This window comes from Doryrhamphus excisus, chromosome 1, assembly GCF_030265055.1.
Source record: "Doryrhamphus excisus isolate RoL2022-K1 chromosome 1, RoL_Dexc_1.0, whole genome shotgun sequence".
Classification (NCBI taxonomy): domain Eukaryota; kingdom Metazoa; phylum Chordata; class Actinopteri; order Syngnathiformes; family Syngnathidae; genus Doryrhamphus; species Doryrhamphus excisus.
The window spans coordinates 27,178,858-27,204,358 of NC_080466.1; the positions used below are offsets into that span (position 1 = coordinate 27,178,858).

Genomic DNA, 25,501 nt, shown 5'->3' on the forward strand with positions numbered 1-25,501 from the left:
ATGACCATCCAATGACATAATGGGTACCATAGTAAGTGTCAATATAGTGATATATATAGCACATCAAGTGTTTCAAATTTAGTTTGGCTATCTAACTCGAGGCAGCGGCGCCCTGTTTTGGCACTGGTCCGACTCCTCATAGTCCATTGAGTCCTAAAGCTAAAATGTATAAAAGGCATCCTAATTAAGGTTGTCAAAATGTCTTACATCAGTGAAGAGCGACCTGGGAGTGGTCTGAATATTAAGATAGGGGAACCTGAATAGAAAAGCGGCGAGTACGACTCCCACAGTGGAAGCATTCATTCTCACAGCTGCATTTGTGGACACACAGGTTTGTGTGTGTGCGCTTCTTTTAGTGTGGCTTTGTGTGTGTGTTTGTTCAGCTGTTATCTATGATTGCAATCACATCCCCGGAATAAAAATAGCCACGTTGCCTCTTCGGGGGGGGGGTTCAGGAGGCTTATTCCATACCTTAGCGTGGTGCTAAGTATTAGGAGCTGTGACATTGTGACGACCATGTCACCAGCCAGTGGCGATGTTTGGGTCTAGCTTCTTCTGACTCCTCTGGAATCTAATCGGAGTAATAGTGAACATACCGCTGCGGGTTATAAACTCTTGGGAATTGTGTCCATTCTTTGTACGTGTCCGACTCGGGGAAACGGGGGGTATTCCCACTGAATGAACATAGAGCCAAGCTATAAGGTCTACACCCGGGTTCCTATTCGTATTCATATCAATCTGTTCATTTTCTGCAGATAAATCCCCTCATTTCCTGCGTCTTGGAGATGTAGAGGTAAACGCCGGTCAGAACGCCACCTTTCAGTGTATCGCCACCGGACGAGATACGGTGAACAATAAACTCTGGCTTCAGGTAAAGGCACACACTGACATTCACAACAGATCCAGTTTATTGAAAAGAAACGTCCTTGACGTGTTAAAGGAAGCCTGGCAAGCTGCTATACTTTACGTAACCGGTAATGGTAATGGTTTCATTTCATTTGAACATGCATCAGATTACAATTGAATGCATCCCATAATCAGTTCACAGTTCCACATGTCCAAAAGGAGTAGGAAGAAGCAAAGCTTATTAAATCCTACCCCTCCATCTGGTACTTTTACAATCAGTAACTGTTACATTTGTTCACTTCCTGCTTTCCTCATATATAGTTTATGTTTTTTTTTTAATGTATTTTTTATTTTTTGTCACGTACCGAAGTACGAGGTGATATGACCATACAATGACATAATGGGTACCATAGTAACTGTAAAAATAAAATAAAATAATAATAATAAAAATAATAAAAAATGTAAAATAAAAATAAAATAAATAAATAATAAAAAACCGTAACCTGTAAGTTTTTTGTATTAGTAATATAATATAATAATAAAAAACTTAAACTAAGAGTTTTTTTAAATTATTATTATTTTTTTATTTGTTTTATTTTTTTTTGTAACGTACCAAAGTACAAGATGATATGACATACAATGACATAATCGTTACCATAGTAACTGTAAAAATAAAATTAAAAAATAATAATAAAAAATACATTTAAAAAATAAAATAAATAAATAATTAAAATACCTAAACTATACCTTTTTTAAGAGTAATATAATATAATAATAAAAAAACTCAAACTATAATTTTTTTAAATTATTTATTTATTTTTATTTTTGTTATTTTATTTTTGTCACGTACCGAAGTAAAAAATAATAATAAACGTAAACTGTAGGTTTTTTATTAGTAATATAATATAATAATAAAAAACTTAAACTATAAGTTTCTTTAATTATTATTTATTTATTTGTATTTTTTTTATTTTATTTTTGTCACATACCGAAATACGAGGTGACCATCCAATGCCATAATGGGTACCATAGTAAGTGTCAATATAGTGATATATATAGCACATCATGACTGGTTCAAGACTCTTCATCCTTGTATTTAGCAAACATCAACTGCTTGTATTGTTTCTTGAATTGGCTCATCGTTGTGCATTGTTTGATTTCCTTACTCAATCCATTCCATAGTTTGATTCCACATACTGAAATGCTATGGCTTTTTAACGTAGTCCTAGCATAGAAGTGTTTCAAATGTAGTTCTTCCCTGAGATCATATTTCTCCTCCCTTGTAGAGAAGTCCTGGATGACATTTTTAGGTAATTATTTGTGTGTAAAATCACACACAGTCACCCCAGGCCATACATTCTGGTAGCTAACTCAATTAAGACTTGAATAGCCGCTGATTTCATGGCAGCTCTTTTGTAGCCATGACCTTCAAACCTGCTGTCAGGGAGATACGATACATACGAGCACAGACGCTTAACCCCCATACCCTCTTCCATGTCCACGCCGCAGAGGAGAAACGGAGAAGATATTCCCGTCTCTCAGAGGAAAAACATCAACCACAGACGGTTCTCCGCCTCATTCCATCTCAACGAAGTCACCAATCAGGATCAAGATCTGTATCGCTGTGTCACCCAGTCAGAGCGCGGATCCGGGGTGTCCAACTTCGCCGGTCTCATCGTCAGAGGTGAGGGCTTGTTGGTAAAATTTATGTTTTGGGTGTTCAAACCACACTGACAAAACCTCATTCGTATCTGGAGCCAACTTTGATATCATCATGTAGTACTTTGATATCATCATGTAGTACTTTGTTATCATCCTGTAGTACTTTGATATCACCCTGTAGTACTTTGATATCACCCTGTAGTACTTTGATATCACCCTGTAGTACTCTGATATCACCCTGTAGTACTCTGATATCATCCTGTAGTACTCTGATATCATCCTGTAGTACTTTGATATCATCATGTAGTACTTTGATATCATCATGTAGTACTATGATATCATCCTGTAGTACTTTTATATCATCCAGTAGTACTTTGATATCATCCTGTAGTACTTTGATAACATCCAGTAGCACTTTGATAATTATAGGTTATCACATGGTTTAATGATTTCACCTTTGCTTCTTTGTCATCCTTAAGAGTGATGCACAAGGCAGCTTTATCATCCTGTAGTACTTTGATATCATCCTGTAGTACTTTGATATAATCCTGTAGTACTTTGATATCATCATGTAGTACTTTGATATCATCCTGTAGTACTTTGATATCACCCTGTAGTACTTTGATATCACCCTGTAGTACTCTGATATCACCCTGTAGTACTCTGATATCATCCTGTAGTACTCTGATATCATCCTGTAGTACTCTGATATCATCATGTGGTACTTTGATATCATCCTGTAGTACTTTGATATCATCCTGTAGTACTTTGATATCATCCTGTAGTACTTTGATAACATCCAGTAGTACTTTGATAATTCTAGGTTATCACATGGTTTGTCTGGTATCAGGCCAGGTATCATGCCCATATTGGCACGTGGGGGCATGATACCGGGCCTGATACCAGACAAACCATGTGATGATCTTATTATCACATACTATTTAATCATGAGCTTATTATCACGTACTATTTAATCAAAAGACCATTTTGTTTCCAGAAAATGTTCAGTTTATTACATGTATTATATCTAAACAGTGTAAACACAACAATTGCAAAAATATTTCAACAATAATATTTTATCAACAGTCTTATCTTATCAATGTCTGACAATTAAAGTTCCATTAATCAAGTTTGGGTTTTTTGGTGGCTGGAGAAGCACGAGGCACTAAGCACTCGTGCGCTGTTCTCTGATTGGTTGTTTCACGGGCACGATACCAGAGCAGCGCGCTCTGAGTGGACAGCTACGGGGGGCTGATACTGGACATGGTTAAACTTTATATTTTATCAGTATCACTGCCCTGGCCTTTGACACAGTATCATTTCGGCCTTTTCCCGTATCATTCATGGGCGGTTTCTAGGGTACAGGGACAATTAATACTGTAGTATGTGATAAAATGGAATATCGACTCACGGGGTGCGTGCTTACATGCATGCGTGTGTGCACACACGTGCACTTCAGCCGTCATGTGCAGTTGACATGTGGTTAATAAGGTGTCACCAATGCGTGTTTGCGACTAGATTCTTTATTCATTCACATTGAAGAGCTCACATATTCAAATGATCTCCCAGGGAGATGTGGGGGGGGGGGGGGGGGGCACTTGGGGTAAAGGCGAGCGAGATTCAGAAAGAATGATACGAGAGTGACAGAAAGGCGGGATGCGGGTACAGAACAGACATCGAGAAGCGAGCGAAGATAATGCTAAATGTAAATAGTCGGCTCATTATCCAAAGAATATACCCGTATCAGATTCAGGACGATGTGTGCATATGTAAACACAGGAACGGTCTCATATTTATTATTCTGCATATGATATGGAAGCGGAGGGAAAAAAGGCTAAACCAAGACTACGAATATAAACAGACGAAGCATACTCACACCAGACCCTTCTTTCCTGTGCTGGGCGGGATTCAACCTCCCGCTCACACGAAGCGTTGTCACGGTACTCTCTCCACTGCTGTATTACTGCAATTTCCCTGACTTTTGGGATCAATGTAATTCTTATTTTTTTAGTCATTCTGATCATTTCTACTTCACAAGGTGACGGCTGCCGGTAATAACTAATGAAATGACACAAATGTAGCTATATATATTTAGCTACACTAACTAAGCAACTATAACATAGTTGCAACATAAACAACACAATATCAAAGTTTACAAATAGAACACCATGAACTATATTTGGAACTGTGCACGCATGCGTTAAAATGTATAAATATATAAATAAACACTTAAGGTTGAAAAAAAAAAACATTATATAACATGTAACATGACATAACATGTCGTCATTAGGCCTATTTTAGGGGGACTTCCACTAAAAGGGCCCCCTTAAAATGTTCTTAGGCCCCCTAAATAATTTTATTTTTTTTTTGTATTGATTTTTAAACATTTTTTATTGATTTTTTTTTTCTCTCTGACAAATTTCATATAATAGGGCAAAAGCAGGCTAATAAGCGAGCCAATAAGCAGGCTAATACAATTGAGTATCTCTACTAAATCTGTCCAAAAGTGGGAAAGTTATATCCCCGTTCTTGTTCCTTATTTGTTTTTTGGATTTTTTTTTTTGAATGTCTACTACATTCATTCATATCCTGTGCATCTCCAGGGGGGGTAATTTGATGTATTTTTTTTTATTGATTTTTAAACATTTTTTATAGATTTTTTTTTTTTTTTTTACAAAAAAAATCTGACAAATTTCATATAATAGGGCAAAAGCAGGCTAATAAGCGAGCCAATAAGCAGGCTAAAACTAGCCTACTACTACTACTAGTAGTAATAATCAGAAGACGAATAATGATGATAATGATAATGATAATAATAATAATAATAGGCTAATTAATAATATAATAAAGATTATTTCTTTCACTATATGCGTTACATTAACGCCCAGTTTTGGACTCTTAGGAAAAACAATCAGACTGCACTTCCAGAATAACAAACAAAAAACAGACTGTGTACATATATTTATACAGTTTAATCCGTATATTTTGTTCTTTTTCAGTCTTTTTTAATAGATGTGTCTGCACCTACTTCACCAAAACAAATTCCTAGTATGTGTTTGATCATACCTGGCAATAACCCCTTTTCTGATTCTGATTATATAATTGATTATATAATCAGAAATTTAATAGTGGCCTAAAACAATTGAGTATCTCTACTAAATCTGTCCAAAAGTGGGAAAGTTATATCCCGGTTCTTGTTCCTTATTTGTTTTTTTTTTATTTTTTTATTTTTTGATATATACAGTATATATATATTTTTTTTGTCTACTACATTCATTCATATCCTGTGCATCTCCAGGGGGCTAAGCCCCCCGTCCCCATCCTCAGAACCTAGTGACGCCCCTGGTCATTCCAGTCATTATGTGTTAAGTTTCATACATGAAAGTGCACATGCACGTAATCGTGCTGGGATGTGGCCCATCTATTCCAAACATGCCAAAGGGAGGTCAAGTGTGGCCAGCTTCAGCATGGATGTATTAGAGCACTCACGCTAGCTAGAGTGTCCAAACACAGCACGCTTGGCCCGTTATTTATTTATTTTTGCGTGGAATTGTATTTTGGAATGTACCAACAAACACCATTAAGTTGACTTCGATTTAAAAAAAAAATACTAATAATAATAATCATACCCTGAGTAGATGCCATAAAACTATTTTTTTATACATTAATAATAATAATAATAATACCCTGAGCAGATGCCATAAAACTTAAAAAATTAAAAAATAAATTAATAATAATAATAATCATACTCTGAGCAGATGCCATAAAACTTAAAAATTAAAAAAATACAATAATAATAATAATAATAATAATCATCATCATCATCATCATCATACCCTGAGCAGATGCCATAAAACACTGTAGAGATGTTGAGATGTTGACTTCGAGTTTTTTAAATCGAAGTTGACTTCGATTAAAAAAAAATAAAATAAAAAATAATAATCATCATACCCTGAGCAGATGCCATAAAACTTAATTTTTTAATAAATTAATAATAATAATAATAATAATAATAATCATACCCTGAGCAGATGCCATAAAACTTAATTTTTAAATAAATTAATAATAATAATAATAATAATAATAATAATAATCATACCCTGAGCAGATGCCATAAAACTTAAAAAATTAAAAAAATACAATAATAATAATAATAATCACCATCATCATCATCATCTTACCCTGAGCAGATGCCATAAAACACTGTAGAGATGTTGAGATGTTGACTTCGAGTTTTTTAAATCGAAGTTGACTTTAAAAAAAATAATAATAATAATAATCATCATACCCTGAGCAGATGCCATAAAACTTAAAAATTTAAAAAATACAATAATAATAATAATAACACTGGGGAACACTCAAAATGTTGCATTTAAAGTAAGACTTGTTTTTAGTCAATTTAAGTGTGCTGAGTTCAAATCTGAAGTTAGTTTTTTTCTGCAAGCTACAGATTTTATGCAATCTTTAATTTTTATTAAAAATAGAAAAAAATCGAGCATTATTATAGGATATTGCAATGTCAGCCACAAATCAGTATATTTAACAAGGCAAAAGAAACAGAACATTAAAATGTGATTTTAGATTAAAGTACACCATTGTTAGAAGTGCCATATGTTTTTCTGGAAGCGTTTCTCAGAAAACAGTCTTTATCGCAACGTGAAATAAGCATAATTTACAACGTTCTTCAGATAAGAGTCAATCACAGCTAATAACGCTTATCACTTTCTGTCAGTACAGTACTTTAGTCAGGCAGGAATTTGCGTTTGTAACTTTTGCGTTTGTACACTTCATCTGGGCAATCTCGTTTAATACTCCAGCAGTAGTCGGCCATCATACATAGCGACCTTGGTAGCGTTCTTCCATGATCTTTAGGTCTTGGTGGAACCGCTCTCCTTGTTCGTCACTCACAGCCCCCAGGTTTTCAGGGAACTGGTCAAGGTGGCTGTTCAAGAAATGAAGCTTGATGCTCATGTTGCACCTGAGAGCACGAAAAGCGAGGAGCATTCTGTTCACAAGTTCATTGTAGTTCTCTGCCTTGTTGTTTCCAAGGAAGTTCTAAGCGACTGCCACAAAGGATAACCATGCTGCCCTCTCCAAGGCGGTCATCTTGACAACAAACTGATCATCACGAATGAGGGTTCGAATCTGTGGGCCATCAAACACACCTGCTTTGATCTTGTCGAACGACAACATTCACCTTCGGTATCCAGTGCCTTGACAAATTGTTTCATCAAACCTAGTTTGATGTGCAGAGGAGGAAAGATGATCCTATCTCTGTCAACAATTGGGTCATGTGTGATATTTGGCATGCCTGCTTCAAGGGTTTCACGAACAGGCCAGTCCTTCTGGACCCAGTGTCTGTCTCGTGCTCGACTGTCCCACATGCAGAGGAAACATGGAAACTTGGTGAAACCTTTCTGTTGACCAAGAAGGAAGTTTACCATTTTCAAGTCTACACAAATGATCCAGTTGCGCTCACGATATTTTAAGAATTCCATGACCATTCTGATGTCATCATAGTCTTCCCGCAGATGAACTGAATGACCTACAGGCACTGCCCCGTAAACATTGCCATTATGCAAAAGAACACACTTGAGACTGCGTTTAGAACTGTCTATAAAGAGCCGCCATTCAGTTGGATCATAGTGAGGAACACCCAGTTCTTTGAGAAGACCTGGGATATCATGGCAGTAAACAAACTGTCTGTCTTCAGAAAAGAAGGTCACAAAAAGCTGGTCGCGCTTTCTGTAATATGACACTTTAACAGTGTGATCAACAAGATTTTTGCCTTGTAATCTTGATGCCAAAAGCTCAGCTGCTTTCTTTGAAAGACCTAAATCCCGAACTAAGTCATTCAGTTCAGTTTGGTGAAGAGGCTTGGGGACTGGGGGAGATTCAGTCTCTGAAGAACATTCCTCGGATTGTTCCCACTCAGTTTCTGGCAATTCATTGTCACAACTGTCTTCCTCGTTTGTATCATGTCCAATGTCTTTATCGTTTAATGAAGGCAAACCTTTGAAAACTGGAACAGGAATGGAATCTATGTATATAATCTCAAAACGCATAGATTTGGGTTACGTAAGTTCATATATTTAGACTATTTCATCTATCTCAAATTGCATGAAAACTAGAGCTTATGGAGAAAAACTAATTTCAGATTTGAAATCAGCACCTAAAAATCATTCAGAATCAGTTAAAAAATCCAATGCAACAGAAAGTTGAAAAAATATTGTTCCCCAGTGTAATCATACCCTGATCAGATGTCATAAAACACTGTAGAGATGTTGTGTAGAACTACTAAGGTTTTCATTCCTAATAAAAGTAGTTTAAATCGAGAGAAGCGTTTTTCAAAGAGGTTCCAGGCGGCTTCAGGGGAGGCGCAGCAGCTTGAGAAATATCAAGAAAAAACGTTGTCATGAATACATATTCAGTTCCTTCGGTGAGAAGGTAATCAGAGCTTCAGTTGCCCGTGGGGGGGAGGAGGCTCGCCGCACCACAGAAATCATTTCTGTATCTTTCTAGCCATTGACATATTGACATATTGAACATGCTGTACATGCCTGAATGAGCATATGTCGGTATTGAGAAGGCGTCAGTAAGGCGTGACTCCAAAGTTGGCCAACAAACACCAAGTAAACACGAGTGGTTGATGTTTATTTAGCATGAATAGTACCCTTTTTTTTCGCCCCTTAATATATGAAAGCAGTTATAAATAAATAAATACACAAGGGATCCTGTCACAGCAGGGGACGCTTGTTCAGTCGTGAATGGCGTCAATCTCGATGAGGATGGTGATGAAAATACATTCAGGACTCGGCGAGCCCCCATTTCAATGCATTGTACGCTGGAAATGAAGGTCTTCTTCTTATTTGTGAAAGGATGTTTTTGCAGCTCTGTGGGCTATAGGCAAAAAAAAAAAAGAATATTAATCCTGTGACAAAGGTATCACAGTGAAGGAATGATGGCAGCTTCATTCGCACTTCATGTTTATTTATTAGAAATATCAAGATGAGAAGCGGAGGGAAATCAAAGAAATATTTTTTTAAGGCTAAAATATGCAGGAATTTGAATATGTATGCAGGACATATATACTATACGGACAGAACCAGGCGCTTTTATATTAATATTCATCCCGTATTTAAATATACGTATATCCCATTGTGAAATCAAGGGAGTTGTGTGTGTGGGGGGTGCATTAGGAAAATATATCTGCTAATCTGACAAAGAATGCAGGTGCCTTCCCAGGTATGACGCGGATACATAAAACATGTTCTGCGGCGGGACATTGATCCGGGTTTCATTATCGGAGGCGGAAACTGGTCCACCGGGCGATGCGATATTGCACAGGCTCAGTCCATTGATATTTATGCAGATGACAGAGATGTGCCATTAAACCCCCCCTCCCCTGTGTGTACTGGATCTGTCAAGATCAGAGCAAAGACGACATTTTTTTTTTTTTTTTTTTACCAGCACAAGTGCACCATGGGAGATCTGACTTGGTATTCCCAGATCACTCCCTGGAGGGGAGCGGGGAGAACCACAAATATAAATATCCTGTTGACGGGTTCCATTTAGATCAGGGGTCTCAAACTCAATTTACCTGGGGGGCCACTGGAGCTAAGGTCTGGGCAACTGGGCTGCATCAGGTTTTCAAAAAAAAAAAAATGCATTTATTAAAAACAGAAAAATATACAAACTTTTTCAGTGCTTTGGTTCCGATTTTCTACAATAAAAGCTCTGATAAAACATTCCACTGTTCTCAAATATCTTAATTTTTATTTTTCTGCACAAAATAAGATGAAAAATAAATAAACAAATCAAGAATAAAGAAAATCAATCTGTAATAAATAAATAAATATAATAATAATAATAAAACGGCAGATTAAAATGAACAAAGCATTATTAGAGCCCTGTAGACATGACAAAACACGACTATAGTCACATTTATACTCTTTTTATTTACAACATATTGCGCAACTGCAGGGTCTTGAGACACATGCTAACTCGCAAACTAGAGAGCTAGCGACCTAAACGGTAGCCTTCAAGTTATTTCCTTTAAACTTAAATAGCCAAAAACTTACCACTTCCACACGGATAGGGAGGATAACTATTAACAGTTATTTAACCTTTAACATGAACATTAATCAAACGTAATCATTTTTTCTGGGTACATGATACCATACAGCATCCATATCAAACCTGCGCGGGCCGCACTAGCATTAAACTTTCCTATCAAGGCGGGGGCCTCAAACTAGTGTCCTGCGGGCCACATTTGGCAATTTGCCAATTAACCTAGCATGTTTTTGGAATGTGGGAGGAAACCGGAGTACCCGGAGGAAAAAACATGCAAACTCCACACAAAGATGGCCGACGGTGGAATTGAACTCGGGTGTCCTAGCTGTGAGGTCTGCGCGCTAACCGCACGCTAACCACTCGCCCACCATGCAGCCCCGACCACTTTTTATATTTATTTTTATTGTATTTTTTTCACCCCGCCTCTCGCCCGAGGACAGCTGGGATAGGTTCCAGCACCACCACGACCCTTATGAGAATAATGAATGAATTCATGATTAAACAAATGTATTTTTTTCCCCAGATGTTGACATCACTAGCAGTCAAGCTTATTGTATTTTCATATTATGATTTTCCAATGTCGCCTTGTAGAAAATGTTGACTTGTGAGGTATCCGCACACGCCACACGCTACACGCCACACGCCACAATATGATGTAGTAGGTCACGTCGTAATGCGTTTGGAAGAGACACCAACTAATAAGAAAGTATAAAAGAATCTGTCAGTGCCTTTCACTATATTAGCGTTTGTCAGCGGTGGTATGGTCGGAGTGGAGCTCATAAAGTCTTGCCCTCTGGTTCCCACAGTGACAGAGCACATCATCATGACACACACACACACACACAGACACACACTTCTAGCAGTGCCAGCTTGAATTACAGACAAGCCATGGCCTAAAAAGCTCCTGAAATATTACTGTCACACACGCGTGCATCCAAACACACATGAAGCCATAGTACCGTTGTAAACCTGTAATGGGAGTACTTCTAAAAGGTTGTTTTCACGCTCCTCATCTTCAACGTACTTTGTGGTGGAAGTAATAGTGACAGCTGGAGCTCCAGGTGAGACTCTTGATAGAGTCGCAAAACACTGCGATACGCGCACATCCCGGCTTGTTGTGGAGGTCAAATGGCCTCCGGTGCTTCTGTCGGTGATGTCAGCAGTGCTTTGCGGAAAACTAAACTTTATTGACAAGGTTGCTGACGTTGGACGGCCATGCCTGCCGGGCTTTGGTCATCAACACAATTTCTGTCTGTCTCATTGCTTTTTCGTCCTTTTGCTTTTTCTTCTTATTTTCTTTTCTCCCGAGTTCTTGCCCTTCCTTCATCCTTCACCCTAATTGTTCTTATTTTTCTGGTCTTTGTTTTAGTGCTTCTTTTTTTTATTTTCCTTTCATTTTTCCCATTTGTTTTATGTTCATTCTTTCATTTTTATTATTTTCAATTATTTTTGATTCTTTTGATGTTTCTTTTTCATTTAAAATTATTTTTTAAATTAACATTAAATAATATTTTATAAAATACATTTTATCATACAGTAGTATTACAAATGTTATTTTATTATTTTGATTAGGAATCAGACAGGAATATAAAAAACTAAAATGAATGAAATATTATAATCATAATACATTGTAGAATAATAGCAAATAATAATTATTATTATAATTAAATATGAATAAATAAATATTTAATAATAATTAAATATAAATAGTAAGGAAAGTAGTAGGAAATCAAAAAACACAAAGGAAAGTAATAATAAAATTAGAAATAATACTAATAGCATAGTAATAATTTGCATTAAAATGTATATTTAAATATAGTAATAATAGTAATAATGATCGGTGGTCGAAATGAGTGAAATAATAATAATAATAATAATAATCGTAATAAAAATAATAATTATTATAATTAAATATGCATAAATAAATATTTAAGAATAATTAAATACAAATTAAATAATTAAATATAAATAGTAAGGAAAGTAGTAGGAAATCAAAAAACACAAAGGAAAGTAATAATAAAATTAGAAATAATACTAATAGCATAGTAATAATTTGCATTAAAATGTATATTTAAATATAGTAATAATAGTAATAATAATGGGTGGTAGAAATGAGTGAAATAATAATAATAATTATGATTATTATTATTATGATTATTATTATTATTATAATTAAATATGCATAAATAAATATTTAATAATAATTAAATACAAATTAAATAATTAAATATAAATATAAATAGTAAGGAAAGTAGTAGGAAATCAAAAAAACACAAAGTAAAGTAATAATAAAATTAGAAATAATACTAATAGCTTAGTATTAATTTGCATTAAAATGTATATTTAAATATAGCAATAATAGTAATAATAATGGGTGGTAAAATGAGTGTAATAATAATAATAATAATAATAATAATAATAATAATAAATTTATTTGTAGTAGTAGTATTACCAAAACAAGTAATCCAAGAGCCAAGACTCACTGAATGAATCAGGGTCAGAATCAACACAAACGTGACATTTTTGCCAGTATTTGTTTACTTCATATCATTTACATTTGACCCCAAAAAGCGACTCTCACACACACACACTCAATTAATAATACAAAAGATGGTGACAACAAACCCATCTCATCACGCCACCAGTGATGATTTGTTTAGTTTTTTTTAGGTCAACTGTACAAATGTCAAATCATGAAAAAAAAAGATGGAAAATCAAAAGCAAGAAAGCCCACTTCAGGACTCTTTTCTCTGGAGTCACATGATGACCTACTTCCATCTCTTACTGTTTTATTTTTACGTCTATTATTTATGTTTTAGTTATTCAGGAGCTTCATAAGGAACAAACAAAAGCGCATTTAGATGAACACACACGCTGAACTGTTTTAATACATCAGAGTATTCGTCTCCCTGCTTTTTTTTTTATATCGCCTTGTTATTTACTTTTTAATCATCGTGTTGTTTCGCCTTGACGCCGTCGCCGGCTGACACGTTGTTGACGTCATTGGTTTTCTGAACCCGTTTCAACATTCATTATCTGAATTCAAGCCTGCGTAACTGTCAAACTACACTGTTTCATGTGTTTGCTAAAAAGACACTTTTCTCTCTGACAAGCCACACACACACACATACACACACACATGAAGAAACGGCAATGCAAACAAACACAGGGATGGAAAAGTGATGGCAGTGCACAATGTTATTAAAAGTAGCGCCGGAACAAAAAAACCCACGCACGCATGTAACGATGCACACACACTCTTACGATAAAACTGCACACCACTTATATAGATAGTGAAGACAGAATACATCTATTTGATTTACAGACGCCGTGCATCCGTGGCAGGTATTCATTTTCGTGTTTGCGTCGGTAAATCATTCTGCTCTATAAACGTGTTGACCATGAACCAACACATCCCCATCAAGGACGGTAATCATTGCATTAAATGAACCGTCAGTAGAACCGTAGTAAGACAGATGCTAATTGTTACATCACATTAGATAATGCGGCTGTAACCAAATGACGAGGCCCGTTGAGCGTATGTTTTTAAGCGCTGTTGAATCACAGCCGCTCTCCAACAAACGCTTGCTGCTTAAGGTGGAAGTCTTTTGATGATATGCGGCTTCAAAAAGTGGCTTTAATGTTACGATCGTTAGGATTCGATGCACGTGGGAGAAACTAATCCATAAAACGGCTCCAAACTGCCTCTGAAAGTTGACTTTATAAATAAAATGTAGCATGGTATTAGACACTGCACTCCATGAGTGAAATAATGTATGGCAGGCATGCATGAAAGGCACCATGAAATACTGATATGATAAAGATATAAGGTCATTGTCAATTTTAATGCATATCCTTTGTCATGTATTACTTCAATTGAGACAGGCAATTGACAAAATTTAACTGGGAATTTAAGGCATCACATTTTGAACACTGCGGATTGTATAGTGATGCAGCTAAAAAACTACATTTCCCATGATGCTTAGAGGGCAGCTTCAGGAAGTACTGATGTGGAAGCTAAAACCACCTTTTGAAGTCTTAGCAATCTCGGACACATCTCAAAGTAATGGGAATGGTAATGGTTTAATTTCATTCAGATTACAATTGAATGCATCACATAATCAGTTCACAGTTCCACATGTCCAAAAGGAGTAGGAAGAAGCAAAGCTTATTAAATCCTACCCCTCCATCTGGTACTTTTACAATCAGTAACTGTTACATTTGTTCACTTCCTGCTTTCCATAATACAGTTTAAGGCAGAGGTCTCAAACTCAATTTACCTGGGGGCCACCGGAGCTAGATTCTGGGTGAAGCTGGGTCGCATCAGGTTTTCAAAAAAAAAACAAAAAACAACGCATTTATTAAAAACTGGGGAAAAAAATCAATAAAAAAACTATCTTCAATGCTTTTGCTTCTGCTATACCCTACACCCAAAATATCTGATAAAACATTCCACTGTTCTCAAATATCTTAACTTTTATTTTTCTTTACACAAAATAAGATAAAAAAATAAATAAACAAATTAAGAATAAAGACAATCAATCAATCAGTGATAAATAAGTAAAATAATAATAAAACAGCAAATAAGAAAAACGTAAGAAACCACATACAGTTGGTAGAGAAATGATTTTTTTCAGATTCAAATGTACAGTATTAACAGTTATTTAATCTTTAACATGAACATTAATGAAACTTAATAATTTGACCCAATTAGGAAGTTAGCATCGTACTCAGTTCCATCTGGGAGCAGCGTGGTAACTTTAACAACATGTTTGATGAGATGCTTTATGTTGACGTGTATTTCCGTTTGATTCCAAATCATTTCCTGCATTTATTTGTACCCAGCGTCATAAGCCTTTAGCTTCATTGCTAATCCAAAGCAAAACACGGCGGGGTAACAGGGTAGGGTAACAGTATGGGCGGGGCAAAATCATGTTAATTGTGTCCGGTGTGCACACGGCTTTAAGCTGTCATTTCAACATTAAACTTTGGTATCAAGGTGGGGGCCTCAAACTAGCGTCTCGCGGGCCAAATGCGGCCCGTGAGTTTGAGACCCCTGGTTTAAGTTTTTTTTTTTTTTTTTAATAATGCACCTCGTACTTCGGTACGAGATATGAGCATCCAATGACATAATGGGTACCATAGTAAGTGTCAATATCGTGTGATATATATAGCACGTGACTGGTTCAAGACATGTGCATTGTTTGAGGTCCTTACTCAATCCATTCCACCAAGTGTAGAATTAACACAGATTCTGTTTGACCCCCAACGGTCCGCTATCACCAACGGGTTTCGAAAGGCCGGACTACTGCACAATGGAGACGATAGCTCAAGCTACACTATGTGGCAAATTTAAATATTCAATATATATTCAATAGTGATATAATAGGGAGTGATTCATTCATTCATTCATTAATTCATTCATTTTCTACCGCTTTTCCTCACGAGGGTCGCGGGGGTGCTGGAGCCTATCCCAGCTGTCTTCGGGCGTAAGGCGGGGTACACCCTAGACTGGTCGCCAGCCAATCACAGGGCACATATAGACAAACAACCATTCACACTCACATTCATACCTATGGACAATTTGGAGTCGCGAATTAACCTAGCATGTTTTTGGAATGTGGGAGGAAACCGGAGTACCCGGAGAAAACCCACGCATGCACGGGGAGAACATGGTCTCCTAGCTGTGAGGTCTGCGCGCTAACCCCTAGACCACCGTGCCGCCCGGGAGTGATTCAATTCAATATATTCAATATAAATGTGACTTCCAGAACGGCAATGAAAAGAGACTTCAAGAGAGACTGACAAGGTGTGTGATAAAGGAATTACGAGACTATTCGATTGTGATGCTGGAGAAGAAACGACTTTCGCGGTTTTAGCTCCCGGGAACATTTCTGATCGGCTACCGTTCAACTACGTAATCATGTTACGCTTTTATTCTGTCATGCTGATTTGTACAAACCACAGTATGAGTTGCTGGCACCAGCATTGTTCAAGCATGTATAAAGACACCAACGGACCTGCCAACCGTGAAGACATTTTTGGAGTATAGACCCCCTTGACTCTCACCCCCCCTCAAACATTGCAGCTCCTCATAGCTAACATCTTCTTGTTCTTTATGTTGACCACAACACTGAATCGATAGCGCCTCTGCTGGTTGAAATCAAGTAGTACACTTTCATTTATTAAGCGTTGTGCTTCTTTAGGTGACAATTCCACATTAATAAATGAAAATGAACACTCTAAATCCCATCACAAACATGCTTAGACACTTCTATCGCTATCAGTTCTTATCCAATTAGGTTGCAATTTGTTGCGCTTGTGTAGTTCATGCAGAGTCAAAATTCCTTTTGGATGTAAGAGAACAAAATGCCAATCAAACTCATTGACTTTGAAGATGGCTGTGCTCCCTGCATGCTCTTGTTTTGAATATTTGTTAAGACTTTTTATTACTGCGACGACGGCACACCTCGAGGCTGTCATGGTGTTTTTGTTGCCTTGTTCTGTCATTCCCATGCGGGTCTTTTTTTTGTTGATGTTGTTCTTTTTCTCTCCTCAGAGCCTCCACACCCGATAGCCCCACCCCAGCTGCTCGGTGTTGGCCCCACCTACCTGCTGATTCAGCTCAATGCCAACTCCATCTTTGGAGACGGTCCCATTATACTGAAAGAGGTGTGTATTGTTATTGGAACTGCTATGTTATTATTCTTGCTTTTTCTCACATTCTGGTGAAAAAATGAGAGGGTTTCCAACTTGTGGGGTCCTATTGATCCTCCAAAGTCACCATCCGATCATCCGTGTTCAAGAACAAACAGGAAGTCAACCATTTTTGTTTGGAGTGATCATTTTTGAACCAAACCTCCAATGGACCAAGACCATTCATTGATTCATTTTCTACCGCTTTTCCTCACGAGGGTCGTGGGGGGTGCTGGAGCCTATCCCAGCTGTCTTTGGGCGAGAGGCGGGGTACACCCTGGACTGGTCGCCAGCCAATCACAGGGCACATATAGACAAACAACCATTCACACTCACATTCATACCTATGGACAATTTGGAGTCGCTAATTAACCTAGCATGTTTTTGGAATGTGGGAGGAAACCGGAGTACCCGTAGAAAACCCACGCATGCACAGGGAGAACATGCAAACTCCACACAGAGATGGCCGAGGGTGGAATTGAACCCTGGTCTAGCGCTAACCACTCGACCGCTGTGCCGCCCCTGGACCAAGACCAAATGAACCCAAATCAAAATCACGGTTACTAGACAGACGGACGATGACATATCGTGAAGCATTTCCGCCTATACCACAGGATGTGGGCGGGGCATGGTGACAGTCTTTGATGATCAGAGTGTGGTGTCTATGATGTAGACCAGTGTTTTTCAACCTTTTTTGAGCCACGGCACGTTTTTTTACATTGGAAAAAATCTTGTGGCACACCACTAACCAAAACTGTTCCAAAATGTCACCACGACCTCACACGTGCATCAATAAGTCTATGGGAGGAACAAGGTAGGTGTTGCCACACGGACCAATATTACATTGCTCTGCCAGTCTTTACACCACAGACACTCCACAGTAGCCACGTTTTTACATCACCACTTTTTCTCTTTCCGAATGACCTTTCGGGAAACAATGGTATCCATGGAAAGGAATATTCCAATCTCTTGTCTACATGCGCCGTGAAAATCAACCATAATAGTCAATGGGGCATGTGCGGTAAAACGTAAACATCAACATCACGTGATACCGACTTCCTCAAGTTTTTCTTTCACTTGTTGGAATAACTCCGTATTGCCAGTTTTTTGTCTGTCCAGTCTTGAAATTTAGTTTGAATCAAAAACAAACTTTGCTTAGTCCAGTGCCGATTGCTGGCCTCCATTTTTAAAAGTGAAGAACGTCTGGATCTGCGTGTTACGTCATATCTGAGCATGCGCTGAAAGAACGCACCCGGGATCAATTTAAACAGGAAAAGATCAAATTCAATCTTGCTAATATTTTATAATTAAACTCGGGACATGTTTTATATAGATAAATATTTTCTTTTTTTATAAAACTGGACTTGTGAATGGCGTATAGAAGGGTTTAGATTCTGTTTCACAGATGGCGCTAATGCACACGAAAGCTGCTTGCCAACCGCCAATAAACAACAGAAGAAGAAAAACACCAGGAAGAAGAACGCACCCTGACAAATTTCCGTTTGAGCGGGTACAAGATACCGGAATTGGATTGGGGAAAGGACTATTCCACCCTTGTTCAATTCTTTCCGTTTGAGCAAATATACCAAATGCAATTGGAATATTTGGGTCCATATATTCATGGCTATTCACATAATATTTGCAAATGATGATTAATAAATGTTAATTATAAAAAGTGATATTGGATAATTCCTCACGGGACACCTGACGGTTTCTCAAGGTACACTAGTGTGCCGCGGCACAGTGGTTGAAACTCACTGATGTAGACAACACCCTGATGCTATGTGTTGGACATTGGCAACAGTAAGACGAAAAAAATTGCATGGGGGGCGGGCAGTCGAGGGTCTAGTACAAATCCACAGCGATATGCTGTGTACATGTGACCGAGCCAATACCAGCGCAGTTACATAAAAAAATCTGTTTAAAATGACATCTATTTCTCCAGGTGGAGTACCGCATGACATCGGGTACCTGGACAGAAACTCATGCTGTCAACTCCCCCAACTACAAGTTATGGCATCTCGACCCAGACACCGAGTACGAGATCAGGGTCTTACTCACGCGACCGGGAGAGGGCGGGACTGGCAAACCTGGACCGACGCTCATCACGCGGACCAAATGTGCAGGTAGGAAAACAATAACATAGTAATGCAATACATAGTAACCGTCCCCTTCATCCCTCCCCTTCGCCTTCATCTCATATCCTTCCCTCTGCGGATCAATAGACAGAGGGCATAAACTCTGTCTGACATTTGTAGAAATAAACGTAAGAAATACAACCCCAGCTAGCCTGAGGGAGTGGGACATGGCGGGAGGGACTCCAAAAGAAAAGCAATGAGAAACAGAGTGAGGCGGCAATGGTGGGAGATGATGAAAATACACTAGAGTGAAGAAGCACGGAGAATGGACGCGGCGAGAGGCGGAATGATGAAACTTGCGAAGGAAAATGAAAAAGAGATGAAAATTCATAACTGCGGGGCCTGACTGATGTCTGCCAAGCCGTGTTTGCGGGAATGTGTGTGTGTATATGTGTGTGTATGTGTGTGTTATTGCCTGTGTTTATTGAAAGTGAGGGACTTACTCCATGCGACTCGTGTATTGAACGGTTTCCTTTTTGACAGGGTGGAAATTAATCTTCTCGTCACTCACAGTTTTGTGCAAACGATGGTAAGTCATTGTGATCCACACAATGCGTAGATATCAGTCCATCACAGCACAATGGAGTAATGAATTCCCAATGAACCTCTTTGTCCGCTAAGCAGAAGGCATTGGTGTAGCTTGTAGCAAGAACAATCCCTCAACGTTTGACTCCGTCACAGCATCACAGGGTCCTTAGGTCATTTTTGGTTTCCTCGTACTGTAGAAATCCTCCCCCTGAAGTGCGTTTCGAATAGAGGATAAGGGAGTCTTAAAGAACCAAATTATAGAATAAGAACCAGATTGTTTATTCCTGCCAACAATACAAAATACAGACGTCCGGGCTTATCTGCAGTCCCTGTATGCCTACAAGTAAGCAGGTCTTATTACAGCGCAGCTGCAAAACACCCTTCCTTTCCCTGCCCGGCCTTTTATACACCGGAGGCTGGAGTCCTGGACCAATCAGCTTTGGAGCAGAAGGCATTGGTGTAGCTTGTAGCAAGAACAATGCCTCAACATTTGACTCCGTCACAGCATTTCAGGGTCCTTAGGTCATTTTTGGTTTCCTCGTACTGTAGAAATCCTCCCCCTTAGGACTCTAAGTGTGTTTCAAATAGAGGATAAGGGAGTCTTAAAGAACCAAATTATAGAATGAGAACCAGATTGTTTATTCCTGACAACAATACATAATAGAGAGATCCGGGCTTATCTGCAGTCCCTGTATGCCTACAAGTAAGCAGGTCTTATTACAGCACAGCTACAAAACACCCTTCCTTTCCCTGCCCGGCCTTTTATACACCAGAGGCTGGAGTCCTGAGGCTGGAGTCCTGGACCAATCAGCTTTGGAGCAGAAGGCATTGGTGTGGCTTGTAGCAAGAACAATCCCTCAACGTTTGACTCCGTCACAGCATTTCAGGGTCCTTAGGTCATTTTTGGTTTCCTGGCACTGCAGAAATCCTCCCCCTTAGGACTCTAAGTGGGTTTCGAATAGAGGATAAGGGAGTCTTGAAGAACCAAATTATAGAATGAGAACCAGATTGTTTATTCCTGACAACAATACATAATAGAGACGTCCGGACTTATCTGCAGTCCCTGTATGCCTACAAGTAAGCGGGTCTTATTACAGCACAGCTGCAAAACACCCTTCTTTTCCCTGTCTGGAGATAATCATTTGCTCGCTGAACTGAGGTTACATGAGATGTGGCGGTGTGTTGTATTTTTTTTTCCAGGGACGAATCCTGAATTGTACATCAGTTAGAGGTACTATGAAGGTACTATGGATTTCCGCCTGCTTGTCATTATCGGTAGTGACTTTTTCCTCTCATCAGACCTTGGAACAAGTACATGAAATAGAGCAGCATGTTCCATATGGTAAATAGCCCCGCTTTCTGGATTCAATATTGGACCCCCCCCCCCTGCAGTTTCTCATGCACGTTCCGACAAATGACACGTAAATACACCTGTGTGCGATTCCTGATACACATAGAGCGCTAGAAATGTTATCTAAATGGTAATGATGCCTTTGGCGTTGTGTTTGGTTAAGTTTGTCTGATCTTACCACCTGTAGTTTACTGAATATTTAACACATAATCTTCAAGGGAAGGCATGCAAAACACTTTGGAAATAAAACCCAATGTATGCAACTATATGATCAATATTAATTCACGGAATAGCACCCGAGCCAACCCGGTTGGCTGCACGTCTCCGCTCCTTTCTGCTCGTCTTTTTCCCCCGCTGTTCTCGATTTTTTCCTCCGTGATTTATTGCTCTTGTCTGAAAGGTGAAAAATAATCAAGTTGAGGAGAAGACGTGTGTGTGTGTGTGTGTGTGTGTGTGTGTGTGTGTGTGTGTGTGTGTGTGTGATGAAGTAGCTTTTAATCCATATCCTGACCCTCATGCTCTGTTTGTCACACACTCTCAAACACACATGGGCATGAACGTAAACCCACGCTGGGAGGTATAGACTTACACACACACACACACACACACTCACAAAGGTCCGGGGAGTTGCAGTATTTCTTGCTATTGCTGCACAAGCTCAGCATCACACGGATTAATAGAAAAATGGAATCACAAAAGTCTCATATCTGCTCGCACAAGCTCACATATAGGAAGCACACAGTATACAGTATATCACTTGTGCTTTTTTTTTCTTATTGGAGAATACACACTCTCACACACTTATAGTGTGGTGCTTTAAGTGGAAGGCCCTTGAAATAGCATTCGAAAGATACTCGAGCCATTTTCTGCATGGCTTCAGAATCAAAAACTGTAGGTTTTGACTTGGTGCTACTGTAGTTTTAGTTATGCATTTTGTTGTTTATGTTTTTCTGGGGCTGCATGGTGGAGAGTGGTTAGCGCGCAGACCTCACAGCTAGGAGACCCGAGTTCAATCCCACCTTCGGCCATCTCTGTGTGGAGTTTGCATGTTCTCCCCGTGCATGCGCGGGTTTTCTCCGGGTACTCCAGACTATAAGCATCATCCACGTCATAAAATGGCGTATTGACTCAGGCAGTCCTTTATTGACAGGAGCCAATCATGAGCTGTAAGAAAAGTCACAAGGAGCTTATCAACCCATGGCAGGACGTCATTACTCAATATAAGAGTGTCATCTCAGATAGAATGTCTAAATTCATCATACAGCTGCTTAACACTCAAAAGACAGCTAAGAAATATAAAAGAAATTGCCAGGTAAAAACAATTAATCGGCCAGTGAAGTAATTTTTTTTTATTTTAAACTGGTACTTGGCTGCACGGTGAACAAGCGAGGAGACCCGAGTTCAATTCCACCCTCGGCCTTCTCTGTGTGGAGTTTACATGTTTTTTCTCCGGGTACTTCGGTGCCCCCCCCCCATTCCAAAAACATGCTAGGTTAATTGGTGATTCCAAATTGTCCATAGGTATGAATGTGAGTGTGAATGGTTGTTTGTCTATATGTGCCCTGTGATTGGCTGGCCACCAGTCCAGGGTGTACCCCACCTCTCGCCCGAAGACAACTGGAATAGGCTCCAGCACCCTCCACAACGCTCGTGAGGATAAGCGGTAGAAAATGAATGAATGAATGAATGAATAGCATAATTTCACATATTTTTGCCAGGCTTTTAACCCTGCAGGTTCAGGACAAGAGTAAGAGAGGCTGACAATGTGTGTGATGCAACCCTCGTGAGGATAAGCGGTTGAAAATGAATGAATGAATGAATACCATAATTTCACACATTTTTGCCAGGCTTTAAACCCTGCAGGTTCAGGACAAGAGTGAGAGAGGCTGACAATGTGTGTGATGCAACCCTCAGGAGGATAAGCGGTAGAAAATGAATGAATGAATGTTCATCTGGGCCATATGTCTTAACCTCAACCCCCCCCCCAGAGGAAAACCTCACAATTAATAGTCGAAGCGCGGTTCTGCAACGTTCACGTGCGTTCAAGCCCGTAGAGATGTTTAGAAGTGAGGACCGAAAACGGAATGAATGACTGCTGTTTCATGTCTTTCCTCCTCTTGGCAGCGGAAGGATTACCAAGAACTAATTGAACAGATTAACTCAGATTAAGCAGCATCTCCTGTCAACCCTTGCTGCTCCCTCCCCCGTTATTCCATCTTTTTTTTTTTTTCCCCAAAAGCCATTTAGTTCTATTCAATGTTCCTGCGACTGCAGTATCTTGGCTTGACTCTACGCAGATACATTTTTTTTTCCTATAAACCTTTTGTGTGGTTCCATTTCGTTTAGCTTCATTCCGCCGCTTTTGTTTCCTGTTGTTTAATTCCAACCTCTGGGTTGGGCTGATATGACGCCTGCCGTCCTTGGTGTTATTGTTGCTGTTTATTGGTATTGTTGTTGTTGTTCAAAGCTCCGACTGTGGAGAACAAAGCCTTTTAGTTCCAACATCAATCCAGCCGTTTGTGTCTTTACCGGGGGGGGGGGTAGGGGGAGCGGGACAAGGCAGCCTCTGTGGTTCACCATTGGACCAGGTCCCGCTTGACTTTGGCTACGTTCCAGTCTAGTTATCGTCTCTTCGTGTTCCTACTCCCGTTGTTTTTCTTTTCGTTTTCGTCCTCTTTCTCTCTCATCTTTAGCTCCTCTTTCTCTCCCTTTATGCTCGCTTTATCTTTTCTTTGCTCCCTGCTGTCTCACTTTAATTTTCTCTCTAAATGACTTAACTCTTCTATCCTTTGAGTAAATCATCAAGCAAGAGCAGCATTATGTGTTACTCTGTGTATGCTAGTGGCCCCGCCTCTTCCCCAAAGACTGTGACTGCCAAAGGGCTCACGCCGTTCATGTCGTTGTTCTATGGAACAAACGTATCAAGATGCTAGCTATCTGTGTATGTGTACACTGTACACCCCCCCCCCCCCCCCCCCCCCCACACACACACAACCTTTGTACGGAATGGCTACACCACAGGAGATTTTATTGATTTACAATAATGTCATTGAAACTCTTTCCATAATCCATAATCTGAGGTCAACCCGAGGTTGCTCCAAACCCCCCTGAGACACCCAAGTGTCACCAGATGAATGTCTCCAGGCGCTGCGAGCACACACCCACGCACACGTCCGCGTATTTATGGATAATAATAGCGTGTCTGCGACTTGTTGTGCCTGCGTGCGGTGAGCAATGCACAGATAATGGCTTGTCAATGGAATTGCTAAGTTTGTGTCCTTGCGCTGTCTCGTCTGAGAGGGAAGGATGGCTTGCAATGGAGGCGATGTAAAAAAAATGTTAACAGTGAGCTGAGAAGATGGTTAAAGTGACAGACGTTGGACTATATAACATTTTAGAATACTCTGATCCATCAATACAATTGCGTTAATGCCAGGAACTGCTGTGGTACACACCTATAAATCGTGTTTTAACCATTGCCGTATTGGTGGGGAACTGCTGAGTGGGTGGTAGCCGTGCCTCTTAAATAAGGGATGTCCGATGCACCAGTAGCAGAATGGCGGATCCTTAGAGGTTGATGGGTAACAATTGCAGTACCGCCCTTAATGGAAAAGCATGAAATGTTGCTAACATAATTCACTCAAGGTCTACCGACTAAATATTTCCTACCTGTGGGGTCCTATTGATCCGGTTACTTAAGGCCTGACCAGAAAGGAGTTCTTTATCGGTTACATCCATACTTTATTTACAACTTGTAGTAAATGTACTAGCACCAGCGATGTAAACATGTTTCTTGCTGACCGTGACTTACCTTACTTACCTTGTCTGTTTCCGTCTGCAGAACCCATGCGTACTCCGAAAAGGCTGAAGATCGCCGAGACCCGATCCCGCCTGATCGCTGTGGACTGGGAATCGTTAGGCTACAACATCACCCGCTGCCACACCTTTAACGTCACCATCTGCTATCACTACATGACGGCAAACAACCGCAGTAAGGCCGACTGTCTGGACATGGACCCAAAAGGTACCCGTTTTTTTTTGCCCCACGATCGCCACATAAATGACATCATTTTTAGGGATTTCTGTTGCTGTTTACGAAATAAACACAGCTGTCATTCCTACTATCGTATCATAACTTATCATATACTACAGTATTAATTGGCCCTGTACCCTAGAAACCGCCCATGAATGATTCGGGAAAAGGCCG

The 25,501-nt window shown here is 39.3% G+C and overlaps 1 protein-coding gene across 19 annotated transcripts in view; it reads left to right on the top strand.

The window, feature by feature from the left end:
* ptprk (protein tyrosine phosphatase receptor type K) overlaps positions 1-25,501 on the top strand; it is a 123,270-nt gene that overhangs the window by 62,805 nt on the left and 34,964 nt on the right. For all 19 annotated transcript variants that reach the window (XM_058045881.1, XM_058045862.1, XM_058045919.1 and 16 more), the window contains 5 exons: positions 756-871; positions 2,356-2,530; positions 17,141-17,253; positions 19,223-19,403; positions 25,136-25,318. In XM_058045881.1, the coding sequence (XP_057901864.1) occupies positions 756-871; positions 2,356-2,530; positions 17,141-17,253; positions 19,223-19,403; positions 25,136-25,318 (768 nt within the window). The remainder of the gene's footprint in view (positions 1-755; positions 872-2,355; positions 2,531-17,140; positions 17,254-19,222; positions 19,404-25,135; positions 25,319-25,501) is intronic.